The 20,721-nt window shown below is 41.7% G+C and overlaps 1 protein-coding gene across 1 annotated transcript in view; it reads right to left on the reverse strand.

Moving 5' to 3' along the window:
* Positions 1–391: 391 nt before the first annotated feature.
* FAM3C (FAM3 metabolism regulating signaling molecule C) overlaps positions 392–20,721 on the reverse strand; it is a 39,278-nt gene continuing 18,948 nt past the window's right edge. Inside the window, exons 4-11 of the mRNA XM_069956077.1 lie at positions 20,422–20,526; positions 17,535–17,567; positions 15,273–15,396; positions 14,563–14,621; positions 13,628–13,678; positions 11,450–11,534; positions 5,184–5,310; positions 392–1,329 (exon numbers count right to left, since the gene is read on the reverse strand). Of these exons, the coding sequence (XP_069812178.1) occupies positions 1,237–1,329; positions 5,184–5,310; positions 11,450–11,534; positions 13,628–13,678; positions 14,563–14,621; positions 15,273–15,396; positions 17,535–17,567; positions 20,422–20,526 (677 nt within the window). The 3' untranslated portion in view covers positions 392–1,236. The remainder of the gene's footprint in view (positions 1,330–5,183; positions 5,311–11,449; positions 11,535–13,627; positions 13,679–14,562; positions 14,622–15,272; positions 15,397–17,534; positions 17,568–20,421; positions 20,527–20,721) is intronic.

A 20,721-nucleotide genomic window follows, 5' to 3' on the forward strand; every position in this document is an offset into this window, starting at 1 on the left:
CACATCATCATCACACATTCTCCCGCAGAATGGGCTTAAGGCAGGATTTAACATATAGGCAGACCTCTCCTCCGTTCTTATTTTTACGGTCATTTCTGAATAGACTATAACCCTGGGTATTAACGGCCCAGTCATAGCTCTCATCCAGCCATGTCTCGCTTATCCCCTCTATATCGTATTTCTCTTCCACCATTATGAGTTCTAATTCCTGAGCTTTATTGGTGAGACTTCGAGCATCTGTATACATACATTTAATATGTTTATCCATATTTCCTTTCCTCTTATCACTAGTGACTGTTCTATGACCCCCCCCCCCCCCCCCCCCCCGGTCTTTAGTTTAAAATGTTTGATTCTAAAAAGATATTAAAACAAAATGTATTGGTACAACAGCAAGTGTTTTGGTTTCTTTATTCTAAAAATATGAAACTTTTCCTAGACTTGCACATTGACATTGAAATTTTCCACTGACAAACACGTAGGATGACATTTGCTACAGTTCTAGAACAGCTGTCTGATGTTAAACTATGAAGACATTGAACACAGTGTTGTAGAGTTAATGACCATCAATGCTGCACATACACAGCCATTCTCGCATTATACCAACAGTGACGCTCCAATGCTTTGAGATTGCACAGTGGGTAGAGATTGCTGCCTATTTACTGGAAAATAGTCCTGAAAATACCAAAAGCATTGGTTACTAGAAATTCCAATAGTAGACTTGTCCTCTAGAGATAAGAAAAAAAAAAGCATACAAACATTTGTTAAAATTCTAATAGAAAAATGACAAGCCAACTAAACTGTATGTGACAACAATGGTGCAAAATATTATCCCAAATTTAAAAAAACTCTGTCCATAAATGTAGAGCCAAAATAATTCCTTTTGAAAAAATCTTTGGTGGAATAAAGAAAGTACAATGGGAAAAAGCTATTATCTTGAAGACATGAAAACATTACAACAGTGCAGATCTTCACATCCTATTCCAGTAGGTGTTATCAGAGCAGCACATCGAAGTCCCAACACGGGTTCCACAAAATTCATTATATGTGCTTTCAGCTCTTTTTTTTTTTTACTGGAAAAAAAAAAATTCCCATCTGTATAAGCAATAAATAAAATTTATGTGGGATCATGCTCACGTTGACAATGATGGATGGAACTGGTCAGTAATAATTTACTTTGTTGGCTGTTATAAAAGGCATTCCTATCCAAGTCCATTGCAGAGTTGCTGCTTAAGCTATTCAATCGTTCTGCTTCTGAGGAATGCATCCCTCCATTTCCACCACTTCAGGCCACCCTTCATACTTGTTTGTATCTTTATTGTTCTTTATATGCTACAGGAAAAAAAAAACAATGTCATTATCTAAACAATGATCTGCAGTCGTTACTGATACAATGTAACTGAATGCATAACTATTCAAGCCTATTATGGCCATTTCTCTTGCTGTGTCAATGCCTGTTCTGGTAAGTGTTTGAACTGCAACTGCTGCTGGTTTTCCCCTAGTATTCTCTGGTAATGTGCATTCTCATGTGTATTCTCATGTATTCCTGTGTATTATTACGTTGTACAGTGGTATGCAAGGTTGTTGATCACGTGACCGTGCCAGTGCCCTGTAACCATGGTTCCTCCAATGGCCGACTAGCTCTGGCCAGGAGCAACCATGTGACCTCCCACTTCCTCCTAACAAGTGAGTCTTCCCCCTGCTCCCAAGCAAGGAGGATGTGTGTCGTCCCTCTCCTGCCTCAGAGGAGTTGGGCTTCTTCTCTGCAGCTCCCACTTCACCACTAGAAGTGTGGATCAGGTGCTCTGCTATATTCAAGTCTTCGGCTGTATCTGCCTGCTCAAGTGTTCGGAGTCTTCTCTCTCATCTGGGTGTCATTCCGTTATCTCTCCTCATCGCTGCAAGGATTCACAGCAAGTATTATTCTCAAGCTAATCCACCCAGCAACGCTATTTCTCTCATACTCCTACTCCCATCATCCGGCACGTATTCTCACAGCCTATGCAGCACCACTCCTGCTTTGTCAAAGCCTGCTATATACCCGGTTGCATCCGTACAGAACTGTTGCTACTAGTTACCTCATCTATAATAAAACCGCTGTTACTGAACACTGGCATTGGTGTCCACTAACTGGTGCCCTAACTAGGTGCAGCGAAGAATCGCATGCCCATCATCACCCGCAGATTCCACAGACCGGCCCTACAGCTGTGCTGCCCTCAGGCCTATACCGTGACAAGTATAACCCCTGCAGCTGCCTCGGTCATTGCCCGCTCATAACACCAGCACTGCGGAAGTGGCCCCCAGGGGCCAGGGCATCGCAATTCCACGTCCGTGATCCGTCAGGATCACGGAACGTGGGAATGCAGCCTTAAACTGTTTGTTTACATTCTGTTCTGCTTGTATGCTTACACAGCATACCTAGTGGCCAGAGGCAGAACTGCAGTGTATACTTGTTACAGGCAAACTGCTGTCTCTTGTTTGTGTGTCCTTCACGGAGTGTGTTAGACAGGTATGCCGTAACATACACAGTAAGTCAGTGTGCATATGCTACTGTGTGTTACAGTGCACATGTCTGAGTGTATTACTGTGTCTTTTTTTGCGTGCGTGCGTGTGAAGGGTTGTAAACAGGGGTAGGTAAATGGTGCAGTCTTACAGTAGATATTTCCCCCTCTTACAGCCAGACGTGCCCTCCTTTGCAGCCCTGTCAGTGTGCTGTCCTGGGTGATCGGTAGTCCGGCCAAGTGATCTTCTGGTCACGATCTTCTTTCTTCCTGCCGGGTCAAGCATCCTCTTTTCTTCCAATCTGGTGACGTAGGCTGAAGAGATCCTGGCATGAAGTCAATGGACCTGTACTGCGCCTGGCTCTCCTTTTCATTGGCAGCAGAGCACCAGACCCTGATCTGGCTGGCTAGCGTGTACCAGCCCCATCAGGGTTTAGTGCTCTGTTGCCAATGAGAAGGAGAGACGGGTGCAGACACAGTAAGGGTACGGGGACGTCACGCCAGGATCCCTTCAGCCTACGTCACCAGACTGGAAGAAAAGAGGATACAGGACATCACGGGAAGAAAGAAGATTGGCGGCCGGAGGATCACGTGACCGGACCGGGATCTCCCAGGACAGTGCACAGGTAAGTATATTACAAAAGTGCTAACCTAGGTTAACCCTTTCCATATAAATGTTTTCATTTTCCCCCGGAATACCCCTTTAACCCCCCTTTAACTGGGCCAATTTAAATGTTTGCGTTTTCGTCTTTCCCTCCTTGTGCTTAAAAGGCCATAGCACTTGCATTTTTTCACCTAGAAACCCACATGACCCCTTATTTATTGCGCCACTAATTGTACTTTGCAATGACAGGCTGAATTTTTTCATAAAATATACTGCAAAACCAGAAAAAAATTCAATGTGTGGTGAAATTGAAAAAAAAAAAAAAAAAAAAAACGCATTTCTTTTATTTTGTTTTTTTTTCGTTTTCACACCGTTCGCCCTGGGGTAAAACTGACTTGTTATATATGTTCCTCAAGTCGTTACGATTACAACAATATATAACATGTATAACTTTTATTGTATCTGATGGCCTGTAAAAAATTCAAACCATTGTTAACAAATATATGTTCCTTAAAATCGCTCTACTCCCAGGCTTATATCGCTTTTATCCTTTGGTCTATGGGGCTGTATGAGGTGTTATTTTTTGCACCATGATGTGTTCTATCGGTACCTTGATTGCGCATATGCGACCATTTATCGTGCAAGATCAGGAATGTGATAAATTAATAGTTTGGGCGATTACACACGCGGCGATACCAAACATGTTTGTTTGTTTATTTTTATTTATAACATGGGAAAAGGGGGGAGATTCTGACTTTTATTAGGGGAGGGGGCTTTTTATTATTAACACTTTTTTTTTTCTTTTACCCTTTTACTAGAAGCCCCCCTGGGGGACTTCTAGTTAGGGATGGTCCGAAACTGCCGAGGTTCAGGTTCGTATGAACTATGGCTATGGCTGTATCCCAGTTTTCCAGGCGGTCCTCCAGCTATATCCACCCTCCAGCCGGAGGCTATCGAGTGCAGAGTCGGGATCAGCGCTGACCCCGAACGTGGTAAGATCTGTGGATCGCTCCTCCGGAACAGCGTCCCGGAGGAGCGATCCACCCCACTGGACACCAGGGAATGGCTGCATCAAGTAATCGGATGCAGCTGTCAACTTTGACAGCTGCATCCGATTACTTCATTAGCGGGCACGGCGATTGGCCCGTGCCCGCTAATAGCCGCGGTCCCGGGCTACCAGCGGCCCCGCTCTGAACACATGGAGGCGGCCCTGGACGTATGGGTACGTCCAGGGGTTAAGGACAATCCCAATTTTCATTTTAGGCTTCAGTTTTTAACTCATTCTAAAGTCACAATTCTTTTATTTTTCCATCAATGGAGCCAAGTGACTGTATTAATTCACAGGTTCAGCACTGCTCCTCTCCCTGCCACTCCTCCCCGGGTACTGGGAAAAGCTGGATCCAATCCTGGAAAACTTCTCCCAGTTTACTAGGATCGTATCCAGCTTTTCCCTTTCTACCGGGGTGGAGCGGCAGGAAGCGGAGCAGCGCTAAGAGGCAGTCTGCGTTCCATTTATTAAACAAAAACACATACTATAAAACTGAAAAAAAATAAATTCAATTTAGCAAATGTGTGAGGGCTGGTTTTTTTTTTGTTTTTTTTTTACATTTTTTTATTGTGTGGTCAAACTAACAAGATCCAGATTCTTAAGGTCCGGGTGATTACAACAATACCCAATTTCTGTATGTTATTATTTTAAAGATGTACTAAGCTTTACTTAACTTTACTCCCATAAGTCTATTTTCCAACATAGGAAACTTATTGAGGCTCAACCTTTGCACCACGATCTGTTTTTATTGGAACCATTTTAATGCAATTGGAATTTGTGATTGCTTTTTAGTTGGTTTCCATAGAATAATTTTTTTTGTGTGGGGGGGGGGGGGGGGGGGGGCTCTGGGGTTTGAAAACTTTTTTTTTACTTATTTTTTGTCCCTAGTTCTTTCACAGAATGCAGCTGGTTTTCCTCCATGATTTCTCTGTGTTTTGATGCATACGTTTAACCCGACATGTTGATCCAACATGCGTTGTGGCAGGGATCGTACTTTATTTTTATCACTACAGGTTGCATATGTGCCTCTTACCTGCTCAAATGGACTTTTCGTCTTTATGCCCTTTCCACCAACAAAGACCCAGTTGTCTCTGAAGCTCAAAGAATTGATTACTGTACTTCCAAGCTCAGAAATCAGTTTCCGTGCTTCATCATTTAATCTGTAATTAGTGAAAAATTAAGATTGAAATAAGGAACATTAAATAAGTACCTGCAAAAAAGAAAAAAGAAAAAAAACCAAACTTTAAACATGTCCTAGGGAAATGTTGAACGGGTCTGAGTGGTCAGTTTCTGAAGGATCATTGGACAGAACTGCTGCATGCTCCTCTCCCCGCACTGTGTGCATGAGACTTGGATGGTCCCCTTACATTATGATTTTTGTTTTGTTATTTGTACCCACTTAAAAGAGTATGGATTTAAATATCTGATTCAGTCAATATATAATGTAATACAAACTTCTATGACTTCAGGATGGGGACAGCCTAAGGCTGTGTTCACACAAACTGGCTAACCATAACATGACTTATTTCACTAATAAAATAGAAGATCAGACCTACACCTGAAATAAATGGTGTATGCATTAGAAAAATAATGCACAAGACAAATTCAAACCTGTTTGGACGGAGGAGATATAAAATGTGTATATGTGTATATGTATGTATGTGTATATGTACATATATATATATATACACACACACACATACTCACCGGCCACTTTATTAGGTACACCATGCTAGTAACGGGTTGGACCCCCTTTTGCCTTCAGAACTGCCTCAATTCTTCGTGGCATAGATTCAACAAGGTGCTGGAAGCATTCCTCAGAGATTTTGGTCCATATTGACATGATGGCATCACACAGTTGCCGCAGATTTGTAGGCTGCACATCCATGATGCGAATCTCCCGTTCCACCACATCCCAAAGATGCTCTATTGGATTGAGATCTGGTGACTGTGGAGGCCATTTGAGTACAGTGAACTCATTGTCATGTTCAAGAAACCAGTCTGAGATGATTCTAGCTTTATGACATGGCGCATTATCCTGCTGAAAGTAGCCATCAGATGTGGGTACATTGTGGTCATAAAAGGATGGACATGGTCAGCAACAATGCTCAATTGGTACCAAGGGGCCCAAAGAGTGCCAAGAAAATATTACCCACACCATGACACAACCACCACCAGCCTGAACCGTTGATACAAGGCAGGATGGATCCATGCTTTCATGTTGTTGACGCCAAATTCTGACCCTACCATCCGAATGTCGCAGCAGAAATCGAGACTCATCAGACCAGGCAACGTTTTTCCAATCTTCCTACTGTCCAATTTCGATGAGCTTGTGCAAATTGTAGCCTCAGTTTCCTGTTCTTAGCTGAAAGGAGTGGCACCCGGTGTGGTCTTCTGCTGCTGTAGCCCATCTGCCTCAAAGTTGGAGGTACTGTGCGTTCAGAGATGCTCTTCTGCCTACCTTGGTTGTAACGGTTGGCTATTTGAGTCACTGTTGCCTTTCTATCAGCTCGAACCAGTCTGCCCATTCTCCTCTGACCTCTGGCATCAACAAGGCATTTCCGCCCACAGAACTGCCGCTCACTGGATGTTTTTTCTTTTTCGGACCATTCTCTGTAAACCCTAGAGATGGTTGTGCGTGAAAATCCCAGTAGATCAGCAGTTTCTGAAATACTCAGACCAGCCCTTCTGGCACCAACAACCATGCCACGTTCAAAGGCACTCAAATCACCTTTCTTCCCCATACTGATGCTCGGTTTGAACTGCAGGAGATTGTCTTGACCATGTCTACATGCCTAAATGCACTGAGTTGCCGCCATGTGATTGGCTGATTAGAAATGAAGTGGTAACGTGCAGTTGGACAGGTGTACCTAATAAAGTGGCCGGTGAGTGTATAGATAGAGATAGATATAGAGATATATATATATATATATATATATATATATATATATATATATATATATATATATATATATATATATATATATATATATATATATATATATATATATATATTATATCTCATTATAAATACACACACACACACACACACACACACACACACAGTAAACCCCCACCATGGACTGTATTCCAGTCCAATAAATAATAACCCTATATTTCCATTTAAAATAAATAAAATGAAAATCTTTATAACACCATTCTTTTAAGTCACTAATGTTAACACCCATTATGGTCCACTGGCGATACCAGTAAGTAGTAAACTACCTAATGTGTCTGCAGATCACACTAATATTATATTAGGCTGGACCCATAATTGTAGATTTAAATATTTGCTCTCCCCACCAGACGTTGCACCACACCAGAGCATTAGAAAAATAAGTCCAATGAAAACCAGACTTGAAGAATTAAAAGCAATACATTTTTTTTCCTTTTTTTAGAATGTGTCATTTTTCCAGAGTCTCCAAGTTGCTTCCTCATTGCTTACATTAAATGGCAGATGCCCAAGGGTGAGCAGGTAATGAAAAATGACCATAGAGGCTGCTCAGACCTCTATCAATGCACCATAAATATTCCCATAATGTGTATCTGTGTGGAGAAAAATTGCTAAAAATTAAAATGTTCTAAAAGGTGATGAGAAAAACTTTAATCCATCTTCTAGTATCAACTAAACTTGGGCAGAGATGAAAATAATTTAAAACTGATGTGCCAAGTGCTCCTGTGCCTGCAGCTTATCGAGCTTTGATACATCTTTGTGCCATCAGGGTGCTGCCAAGGAAAGATCATCAAGTAAAAGTTACAAGGTCACCCTCTGCAGCTGTAAGGAAAACCTCACCTACAACTGAAAAATATTAAATATGTTTCCAGAGGAATTGAATCTAGCATAAACCACAAGTTATCCATATTTACATACACAATACACGCTATTTGTCACAATAATGCTCTCTTTTAATAATATGTAAAATTAGGCCAAGAAAACCTGGGTAAACACTATGGGGGCGATTTATCAAACAGGTTTAGGTTACAAACCCACTTGGCGGGTCTGCAGCGAGTCTCCATGCTGCGTTTTTGCATCGAGACTCGCTGCAGATCCCAGCCCTATGCTTTTAATGGCAGACAAACACGCAACAGGGATGTACATCCCTGCTGCGAGTTTGTCTGCAGCCCACCCCATTAACCCCCCGGCCGCCGGAGTTGATACTTCACCTGATCCCGGCTCCGGCGGTTCCCGATGTCTTCAGCAAGCCGGAGCGGGGACCAGGTGAAGTATATTCTCCAGCCAGCCGCCCGCAGCACCGGCCGCCCGATCGCCCCCCCCCCCCCCCCGCAGCACCGATCGCACGCCCCCCTGCAGCACCGATCGCTTACACGTGCGTGCGATCGGTGCTGCGGGGGGGGCGTGCGATCGGTGCTGCGGGGGGGGGGGGGGGGGGGGCGATCGGGCGGCCGGGGCTGCGGGGGGGCGGCCGGGGCTGCGAGGGGGCGATCGGGCGGCCGGGGCTGCGGCAAGGGCTGGGGGGGGAGGGGGGGGAAGGGGGGGAAATCGGGCGGCCGGGGCTGCGGGGGGGGGGGGGCGATCGGGCTGCGGGGGGGCGGCCGGGGCGGCGGCCCGGGCTGGGAGGAAATCGGGCGGCCGGGGCTGCGGGGGGCTGGCTGGAGCATATACTTCACCTGGTCCCCGCTCCGGCTTGCTGAAGACATCGGGAATCAGGTGAAGTATCAGCTCCGGCAGCCGGGGGGTTAATGGGGAGGGCTGCAGACAAACTCGCAGCAGGGATGTACATCCCTGCTGCGTGTTTGTCTGCCATTAAAAGCATAGGGCCGGGATCTGCAGCGAGTCTCGCTGCAAAAACGCAGCATGGAGACTCGCTGCAGACCCGCCAAGTGTGTTTGTAACCTTAAAGTGAAACTGGCTCAGTTGCCCCTAGCAAGCAGATTCCAACTTTCATTTTGGTTGCTAGGGGCAACTAAGCTAGTTTTACTTTACCCCATGTTTAATAAATCTCCCCCATTATTTTAGTTATTTTTCATTTAGGAACCCAGGGCTATGCGGTTTACACATCTCCCATTAAAGCCTATGGGGGTTATGCAAATGGTGTAATTCACAGTTTTTAGCTTCCTGGCGAGCTACAACATATTCAGAGCATAGGGCATCAGTGTAATACTCCCTCTAATTGGCAGTGACCAAAATAACTTCTTATATCATTAAAATATACCCCACGGATTTCTTTGGTGGTACATTACAATTTCCATCTCAGTATTGCACATCAGCCCCATAATTTTAATAGGTTTCGATTGTAGGTTTTAAGTATGGTACGTGCCTTCTTATTTTTTGCCACTAAGGGTCTCAGGTAAACTTATACCTCCCAGCTTTTTGGATGGCCAAAGAAGAACACTTGTGGTTTAGTCTAGGGAGAACTTTACAGACATTTCTATACTTTTTACTTCAAGGATGCAGTCACACATACAGGATCTGCTGCAGATTGATGCATTTAGCTACATTGATATCTGCCAATCTGCAGCAGCTCCTGTATGTGTGAAAACATTCACACATCAGTAACCCTGTATGTAATTGCAGACCCGCAATTGCGGAGATTACAAATGGGTCATAACTATCCACATTTACAGGGACCCACTGTCACATAGGTGACACAGACGCACAATGGTTTAATTTTTTTTTTTTGCGGCACGGATCATGTCCTCAAAATGGATCCATAACACCTACAGATGTGTGTATGGGGCCAGGGCCATATGAATCAATGAGTCTGAATGTGTGAGAGGCCATGTCTCTTGATTCATCCGAATATAACATTTCTTTAGGATCCAACTTACATGACATGATGCAATAATATGCAAGTTTGGGTCTATTATAAAGTAAGAAACCAGACAGCAGCATAGAAAGTTTATTAATGCCAATCTAATTTCTAGTTTAAAAAGAGGGACATGTCATGGGCAAAGAGGGACACAATTCAAAAGTAGGGATTGTCCCTCCAAAAGAGGGACACTTGGGAGGTATGGGTAAACTGGTCTATTAGGCCCAAGCATAGAGATTATAAAAAAGTGGATGTCACATGACGCATGTCCCACGGCATGAGTGCCTAAAATGCTGACCGGGCATGTGTTTAACAGGTGATCAGCATTATCTACAGGTGTGACAGGCATTTATATTGTTGTGATTATGCAAACAGTAACCAGTCTTTAGGATAAAGCTAGACGCAATACATGTGGTCTTGTGCTATACTCCCCCTTTGGGTACAATACCTACAGGTAAAGGAGGCACGCAAACTGATGTGTTTTAACTTGGTGGGATGGGATAGGCATTTGGTAATAAGGTGGTGAATAGAGATGAGTGAGTCCATCTGAACCCAAACTTTCGGCATTTGATTAGCGGTGGCTGCTGAACTTGGATACAGCCCTAAGGCTATGTGGAAAACATGGATATAGTCATTGGCTGTATCCATGTTTTCCAGACAACCTTAGAGCTTTATCAAAGTTCAGCAGCCCCCGCTAATCAAATACAAAACGTTCGCTCATCTCTAGTGGTGAACCTTATGTAGTGACCATGAGTTTGGGTCAGGAACAGGTCTTTCCCACTTCATAGTGATTTGAGAGGGGATACATGGTTGTTTTTGTGACAGCATCTCTTGCCATTTATATATTATTTAATAAAGATGAGATTTTTGCTTTGCTGGATTTAAAGGAGAACTTGAGCAGGAAAAATTTCAAGATCAACTGGTGTCAGAAAGTTATAAAACTTTGTAATTTAGTTCTATTTAAGCTTTCCAGTAGATATCAGCTGCAGTATGTACTGCAGGAAGTGGTCTATTCTTTCCAGTCTAAAATGATGCTCTGCTGCTATCTCTGTCAGTGACAGAAAAAGTACAAAGCAGTGGCAAATCCCCTTCTGCTGTGGACAGATCCTGACACGGACAGTAGTGGCAGCAGGAAGCACTGTGTCAGACTGGAAAGAAAACATCACTTTCTGCAGGACATACAGCAGCTGATAAGTAAATTCCAAAGGTCTATAACTTTTTGACACCAGATGATTTAAAATGATGATTTAGGTCTAATTTGTAGCGTAAGAAAAAAAAAAAATTGTTGTGGATAATGGCTGGTAAAAAGGTTATAAATATAGCGGTTAGTACTTTCACTCCCTGTGGATATTAATTCATTGTGCTCAGAAAAAAAACACAAATAGTTTAACTGTTTGTATCTGTCTATACCAGTGACTGATAATTTCAGCACATTTCATAGTAATCAATGCAGAAGTCCAGGTAACTACACTTTCTTGCAAACATACGTGTTTTAAGCAAACAAAAATCCTTTAATACTAACACTTACTTTGTTGCTCCGTCATCATAGGTTGCCATACAAACTATTGTTCCATCTGGAATCTTCTTGACAAATTCAATAAAGGGGGCTACATCTAGAAAATGTACAATACAAAAATGACTGATTAAGACAAGAAGGATAGATTAAAAAATAACTATGACGTAACTCTAAAAACAATCAAAACTAAAGGGAAACTAATGGCTACCAATGATGTCCCAAACTGCTTACATAGCTAGATAACCAGTGAGACTATCCATACCATACTATGTAGTTGTCTGAGGCTGCAAACATCCAGTAACATGTCTTTTGTTTCTGCTCTAAAGTGTCAGAGGCATAGCCAAGAGACTTCACTGCACTTCAGAGACCTGGCCACACCACTATGACACTTCAGAGCGACAATAAAGACAGAATTATGAAAAGTGAATTATTGGTAAACCATGGGTCCTTTCATGATGGCATCACATGGACGATGTTATCCTTGACTCCACAGGACAGGAAAAACAGGAGGTTAAATGCTGCGGATCTTGCTGCCAAGTAGAATGCAGTAGCCCTTGTCAAATAGGCTTGCAGCACAGTAGGTGGACGTTTACTCATGGTCGAGTAGGCTTCACATATTGCAGTCTCAAACCATCTTGCAATGGGACGTTTCCGCTTTCTTGCCCTTATTAGGGCCTTGAAATTAAAGCTGATTTTCATCTCTTCTACAAGGTTTGGCAACACTGAAATACCATATATACAATAGCACATGGAGGGACCTTTTGATAACCTGAAACCTGTAAAAGTCCGTTCAAGAGAAAGCAGGGTTTAATTTTAAGATGACTCTTTTGTCCAGTATAGTACATTAATGCTCTGTGATGGAGTGCTTGAATTCCACAAATTTTCCTAGGACAATAGACATTTTCATTAGACATTTTAGTGAAATTTCCTGGATAGGCTCCACATTTACTCAGTGTGAACATACCCTTATGCAATCTGTGTATCATAAATACAACCTAGAGCTGCAACCTGGACTTTTAGGGTGCTAGACGACAAATGCTTTATCTAACCCTCTTGTAAAAATTCTAGAATTCTGAGGATGTCAGACTGAAACAGATCAGAAGGGTTCTCTTCTCACTGGAAACTTATTTTTTGTTTTTAAGAAGGGTATTAATCCCTTTAGGAGAGAGACCTCTACTGGCAAGGAGGGACTTTTCAAAAGCCCTGCTGCTAGATTTGGACTCTTCAGGTCCTGATGGTCTAGAAGACGTCTTCCTCGAGAAGCAATAGAAATGGTTCTTCTACCACCACTTGGATGTTGCCTTAGCAGATGTTCTGAAAAGCTTTGATGATTAGCAGTGAGTGAATGAATAAGCTAAGTGGAAGTTTCACACCTGCTGCAGGGCATCTGGATTGTCTTAGCAGTTTCTTCTGTCTAAATTACAAACTTTGCCGTTTTCTCTTGATGCAAATAAATCTATATCTGGGCACCCTCACCTTTCCACAAATATCCAGAATATCTGGGAATTTCATTTCCATTCTCCAGATCTGATTTTGCTGATAACTCCTCACATACACTGCAGATATGGAAGCCACCTTGTACTCTGTCCATGAGAATATTTCCCACATACAAGCTGAAGATGACTGTGCCTCATGCCTCTCTAGTGTCTCAAGTATGCCATCATTGTGATATTGTCCAAGAGAGGATTCCTGCTTTTTCATGTTTTAACATCCTACACCTTGAGGTTTGCGGGACTCCAGGGGCCCCAGCAGCTTCAAATACCAGTTTGCTGCTTTGTAATGGCATTTTTGCTCGCTTAATCCGATGAATGTGTCTGGCATAAATCTCTTCATAGAACGATGATTACACTTACATTTTTGTGAAGTAGCTAATGTTTTCATACCTTATCTAAGGCCCTGTACTTTTTAAAGTGTTTCATCGACAGAGAGATCCATTTTCTTTCCATATTGCTTGAAATCTGTGGCCTGCTTATTAACATGGAATGTCCTTCTTAGGCTGTGTTCATATACTGCAGTTTCATTTTATTCTTTAATTGTGTGTGCGGTGTCCTTTATTTTTCAATGATAAGTGCTACATTCTAAATCAGAAGATATTTGCAAACCTCCAACCTAAATTACGGACACCTTGATGTATTTCAGAAGTATATACAACTTTTGTTGTTGTTTTGTTAAAGAAACTGTAATCCTTACCTCCACCCCACAGGTCATAATACTTTGTATCAATTACTTCTCCAGTTTTCCCTAACAAGAGAAAAAATGGTTAAAATAAAAGGCTTGTATATGTACAATATAATATCGCTATATGTACAGAGATCATTGTTGTAAACTACATAATATACATTACTATCTGCACTAAACAGTGATGAAAACCCTGTTTGATTTCTTATTAGATAGAAAACTTGGCAATCAAAGCAATTACCACAGTTCTCTATACAGGTCATGGATAGGATTCCATAAAGGGGTGTGCTTTCTGCTTCCCAGTGCTTACTTTCTTACTACACGTGTCACAACAGTGGCAACTTTGTGCAGCTATAAGTCATTGTGTGCAAGCGTGGTGTAGGCTGCATGTAATGATCAGGACTTCTACCTGCCACGTATGTCTCAGAAGCTATACTTTGGAGATGTGGAAAGAATGGAAGTAAGCAAAGGGAAGCAGAAGGAAACAGCCGTATCTGCTCCCCACAACCCCCCCCCCCCCCCCCCCAATTTTCTTTTGGCCTAGTCTGCCTGGTTAGTGTACATCAGGTATGGAAAATCATAGTATACTGTGCCATTTAACTGTGTCCAGTAAACAGATAAATATATTTGTGTGTATTACAATGGGCCAATGGCATCTGTTTATTTCATACACCTCGGTGTATATGTGAAATGGAGTCTATATATGAGATTTGAGTATAAGGTAGGTCAGAGGGAAGGAGCAGCTTGGCCATGTGTAAAATAAGCATAAACATCCCGAAATATCAAAACACTTATTGTGGCTACTTTCACTATAATGCATCACAAGTCTGTCCCTGGTGTCACAGCAGATCTCCCAAATGAGACTCCAGAAAAACTAGAGTTCAGTCTGACTATTCCTGATATATACACAACCTATTAGTAGCATCAAAACATAAAAAACAACCTACCATTAACCAAAGCAGCGTTAATACCACGGCCAACGTTGTTCTTCACACCACTCATCAAACTAGAAAGAAAGAAAAAAAAATTTGCTACAGTAAAATATAATGTTGAAGGGATAACAAAAACTTGTTTTCTATTAAAAGTACATTAAAAAGGGTATATAGATGTGGCTATACAATGTATTACTGTATCTGTACGGTTCTGCCACACTGGTAGCTGACAGAAATCCAGGAAGTAAAAAAAAAAAAAATGTGCCAATTCACATTGTCTCCTGCTCCTTCTGCTATCCCCCCTTAGGAGACAAATCTTCCATGCCTCTGTCTCACATTGTGTGTGTTTGCTGATGATACAGACAGGGGGCAGGGGGTGGTGTCACAGGAGGCTTGGTTGGATAACCCAATGCCCTGAGTGATTCACCATATCTGTCTGGCCAGAAGCAGCTGCAGCACTAATTTTAATGATTGTATGGGAGGGGGACTGTGATGACCACATGAGGGAAAGCATTGCATTCTGGGAAATGCTAAACCAGGAAGGACAGAAACAATACAGAGAGAAAAAAAAATCCAAATGGATTTTTGGTTTCAAAACTGGAATACACAGGTAAGTAATGTGTTATGCTTTTGCAGAAGTTTCATTTTTTTTATTCTGGAGTTCCCTTTTAAAGTCATGCAACGAATGCTCTTTAACAAAAAAAAATGTAAAAGTTTATCCTTACACAACATCATCCACACAAATCTTGGGCCCCACAACATTAGCTGCTCCACTGGAAATCTTGAAGGCAAAGTGTTTTTCTGGACAAATTCTTGAAATACCACATCTGTATCTTGGTGCCTTAGTAGCTTAGAAAAAAAATAAAAATGTTAACAAATCACATTTTACTGTATAAGCATCTTGGTTAGAGATGAGCAAATTTACAAACAACTTAAAGCGCTTATTTTGCTTGGAAATCGGCTTATACACTGGCTGCCTTTGATCTCTGAGAAATCTCCCAGGACTGGATCCAGCTTTTCCAAGCACCCGGGGTAGAGCAGCAGGGAGTGTCACGGAGATCAAAGGCAGCCAGCGTATAAGCCCTCTGCCAAGCAAACATTTAATCTGTAATCTGGTGTAAAAAAACACTAACCCCTACTGACTGGCCTATTTTAGGCCGTTGTGACCAAAAACTTATCAAGATAAGCGAATTTACGCTAATAACGAGTGCTTCACTGCTATCTGGATTCCATTCATAAGCCTGCTACTCTTAAATTTATTTATTTTTTTTGCACAAAAATTACCCCTTAAGGTCTGAGCCAATTTTCATTTTTGCACTTTCGTTTTTTCCTCCTCGTGTTTAAGGTCACAGTGCTTGTATTTTTTCACCTACAGACCCACATTGGACCTTATTTTTTGCGTCACTAATTGCAATGATTGCACTAATTTGTAATGACTGACTTAATTGTTGGATAAAATATTCAGCGAAACCAGAAAAAAAAAAAAATGTATGTGTGTGGTAAAAATGATAATAAAACGCAATTTTATTTTATTTAGGAGGGGGGTTTGTGTTTACGCTATTTGCTCTAGGGTAAAACTGACATGTTATATATGTTCCTCATGTCAGTACGATTAGAACGATATGTAACTTGCATAACTTAATTTAAAAAATTTAAATCTTTAAAAAAAACTAAATGTTCCTTAAAATTGCTTTATTACCATGCTTATAACGCTTTTATCCTTTGGTCTATGGGGCTGTGTGAGGTGTCATTTTTTGCACAATAATCTGTACTTTCTATCGGTACCTTGTTTGCATATATACGACATTTTGAATGCACAATTTTGCACTTTGGTGGGTTTTTGCGCATACGCTGTTTACCGTGCGAGATCAGGAATGTAATTTACTATTTTGGACGATTACGCACACGGCGATACCAAATTTTTATTTTTTTTTTACATGGGAAAAGGGGGTGATTTGGACTTATTAGGGAGAGGGGATTTTTTATTAATACAAATACTTAAAAAAAAAATGCTGCGTATATAATAGAGCACCTATCCATGAGATCAGTGCTCTATTGGTCTGGCCTGCTGCAGATCAGATACATTGAATACCGAGCCGGGATCAGTGTCATTCTGACACTGAGGCCCGACCGGGTAAGGAGAAGAGATGTGATCGCGAAGGCGGGGATCCCCCCACTAGACCACCATGGATAGGCACCACAGAGCATTTAAATGCAGCTGTCATGTCTGACAGCTGCATTTAAATGCTCTTATTAGGGGGCATGGCGATCACCCGCACCCACTAATAGCCGCAGTTCGCAGCGCGGCCCCTCTCTGAACTCCCCTTACGGTGCCATGACGTATTAGATGTCATGGGTCGTTAAGGGGTTAATTAAAAAAATAAAGTGCCACATTCCAAGATCCATAGCCTTCTTATTTCTTTCTTCACAAAGCTGGGTGAGGGCTTGTTTTTTGCAGTAAAATGTATAGTTTTTGTTTATATCATTTTTAAATATAAATATCACTTTTTAAATCACTTTTTTTTAAATTTGGTTTCCAGAGGTAATTTAACAAAACACAGCAATTCTAGCCAGTTTTGAAATAGTTTTTTTTTTTTTTACAGCGTTCACCAAGATGTATAAATAGTGTTATAATTCTATAGCTTGGGGCGAACATGGCGATATCAAACATTTTGGCTTCTAAATTTAAAAAACTGTCAAACACATTATATGGCAAGCCTGGTTTCCAGAACACCAGAATGTGTAAAGTGAGCTTGTCATCACCATTATGCTGCCTGTACCATGTATCATCTGGGTGGTCCCCCCCAGCTTCCTCCTGCCCCACCATCTTTGATTTCTAGATCTCTCAGACCTAAAAATCTTTCAAGTCTGATAGGACAGGGAGAAACCACTAGGCACAGCCTTGATGACTTGTGCTTTAAGCAGCAAGTGATGACAGGTTGCCTTTAATTGAATTGAAACAAAAAAAAAATTGCATTTTTACTTACTAGGATGTGCAACAATGTCCAGCTGTGACCTGGCTAAAAGGAAAAAAAACAATAACTATTAGAAACATAGAAGAATAAAGGGAGCCCCCTGTGTGCTAGATACAAATTAAATTTACTTTTGGTCTTATGTCATAATAAAGTAAGAATGTTCATGCAAATAAGTTTTATTAAGGAATCTTTTTTAAATTACAGTTGTCAACATCCTAGGACCTAGATCTTACACCTTCCTGAACCTGAGTGGTTTTAAGTCTGCTTGCACCCACTGAAGGTGGGCAGGAACCCAAAAACATCCTATTTTGCACACACAGAGTTAAATATATATGGGAAATTCTTTGGAGCGGCAGTTAAGGCCCTATTCCACGGGTCATTTAGAGGAGTAATATCGTTCATATTCGGCCGATATCGACCGCTACGAACGATATTCGTCCCGTGGAATAGAGTGCAACGATCAGCCGACATCGTTCATGTCGGCTGATCGTTGCAGTCGCTTGTTTTTCAACATGTTGAAAAACAAGCGACTGATATAGCAGCGATCTGCTGCCGTCGCTCCGTTGAATAGGAGCATCAGCAGCAGACGCTGCTATATCCTATGGGCTGCCCGGACGATCAGCGATCCCCCGGGCAGCCCCCCCAGCAGCTCCCCGCCGCCCCTCCCGCACTCACCCGCTCGCTGACGCCGCGTTGAATAGCGGCGGCAGCGAGCGGGGAAAGAGGAGCAAACGAGCGCTAATAGCGCTCGTTTGCTCCTTCAAAAGACTCGTGGAATAGGGGCATTAGTTAAAAGGCAGCATGCTAATGAGCAGATTGCAGAGATAACAGTGCACTTTGCTTTATTATTGTAAATTCACTCATCTCTATCTGCAATCTTACTTGTCCCCTATCCTGTGGATGGGGGACAAGTTAATTTTGCCCAAACAACCTCTTTAACCCTGAATAAAAAAACAAACAGATTATAATAAGGTTCATCCACTACAAACTGACTGGGTCCTTTTTGCTACCTTAAAACTATAACAACTTTCACACTAAAGTAGCAGTGTACATATATATATATATATATATATATATATATATATATATATATATGAAAGTGAAGCAGTTTAGACTGTACAGTTGTATTAGACCAATTCATTTTTGGAGGAAATATTTCATTCTGACACTTGTAACCCTTTACGTATACATAATAAAAGCTATGTTTAACTCCAATACTGCAATATTTGCCTTAGGCAAGGTTCACACAACATTTCTGTTTCCATTGTTAAAAAGGAAAAAAAAAAACCACACACATGCATATGCAATACTGCAGAATCTGTTTCTGAATGACTTCATGCAGAAATTATAAAAAAAATAAAAAATTGGAATGGAACAGTTACTTTCTGGCATACACAAATGTGGTTGACAACACACTGAAGTAGAAACAGATGGGGGAAAACAGCCCTAACAATATTGTGTGTTTTCATTGTTAATGGTTAGATTTTGAGGGAAGGAAGGAAGGAGGGAAGGAAGGGAAGGAAAGGGAAGGAAAGGGAAGGGAAGGGAAGGAACCTGTCAACCCCCACAGGGCAGAGAGCTGCTTCATCAGACACCCACCGATCGCTAGAACAATCAGGAAGCCGCGCTCAGATAAGAGTTTCTTTTCTTCCCATCTTGCTGCAGAGGACAGACTCTAGTAAGGGAGAGAAGCAACCAGCCAAGCACTTCTCCCAGCTCTAGTGATTGGTGGGGGTCTCAGCACCCAGACCTCAAACCAGGGGTAGGGAACTTTGGCTCTCCAGGCATAAAAGGCATTGTAGTTTTCCCTGCCCCAAACAATCAGAACTTTTGAAGTTTCTATGATAAGTCAAATGTTTTTCAAACAGTAACACCACTACATGTAACTTTTACTTAATGGGGTATTCCAGAAGGGGAAAAAAAAATACATTGCTTTAATAAAATTACATAATTCTGTAATATGACTTTACTTTATATAAAAAAAAAAAAAAAAAAAAAAAAAAAAAACTTTGTGTGTAAAATACCTCTCTGCTGCCATCAATGTCTGTCAGGAACTGCAGGGCTGCTCATTCCCCGATTTTTGCTCGCTATGCAAGGATCTCCTGTACACACAAAGCTAATGATGTAGCCGCCCTTAGTGTATGTTTTAGTGCATTTTAGCTAGGCACTAGAATATTATACAGTAGTATACACTGCAGACATCGCTCTGCTAAAGGATGATGCATACACAGCACTAGTGACAGAGCCTTCCCCAGTAAAAACGCATTAGAATATACACTAGGGGAGGCTGTGTCAAAAGTGCTGTGTGCTGTAAAACCTAGTATAGAGAACAGGGGCCAGGGCATGAGCGGTCCTGCAATTCCTGACAGAGACACTGATGGCAGAAGAGAAACTCTTACTGCTGCTGCACAATGCAATATTTTAAAGTAATGTATTTTTTTTTCTCTCCAGAATACCCATTTATATAATTAGGGCTCTTCCAAAAATAAAACACTCATACATCAGATTGATCAGTGCAGATAGAACAGGAAATTCATATTCAATAGGCCATAAGCACACATTCAGTAAGGAAAGGCCAGAAACATTGGAGAAAAACTATACAGGAGTGCTGAACGATAACGTTTCAGACCAGTCATGCATTGCCATACTCTCTCCACAGTTCAGCCTAGAGAGCCCAGTGTGGCTGGACTGCTTAGGCAACTGTACAATGCCCTGCGAACACCATGCATGAGCCCAATTTTAATTAATAGGATTTGTAAAGAGGACTCGCTGGGTGTCACACGGGTGCAGTGGTAATCTAACCGCCCGTTGTGAACTGCATTTCTCCATGCTGGTCTGACCCTGTAATGATAAGCCAGATATGCTCCACACTGACAAGCCAGGAAAAAACATTACTCACCCAAAAATTTTCCTAAATTAGCATCCATCTTTATTTCAAATACTTGCGAGATGATGTAAAAGGTCAATAAAAATGCTGCCACCGCCACAACATACTTTATTGCACCTAAAAGCAAAACAAAAACACCATGTTTACATTAATACAACCCAATGCCATCAATTTACAGGGACCAGGTTTACAAATTTGATGCACAAAAACACGACTACTTCAGGACGTTAGATACAGTTATCACTATACAGTGATCAGCCATAACATTAAAGGGGAACTCCGGATAAGAAAAACTTGTTTTCTAATTAAAAG

Source organism: Dendropsophus ebraccatus, chromosome 1 (assembly GCF_027789765.1).
Source record: "Dendropsophus ebraccatus isolate aDenEbr1 chromosome 1, aDenEbr1.pat, whole genome shotgun sequence".
Taxonomy (NCBI): Eukaryota; Metazoa; Chordata; class Amphibia; order Anura; family Hylidae; genus Dendropsophus; species Dendropsophus ebraccatus.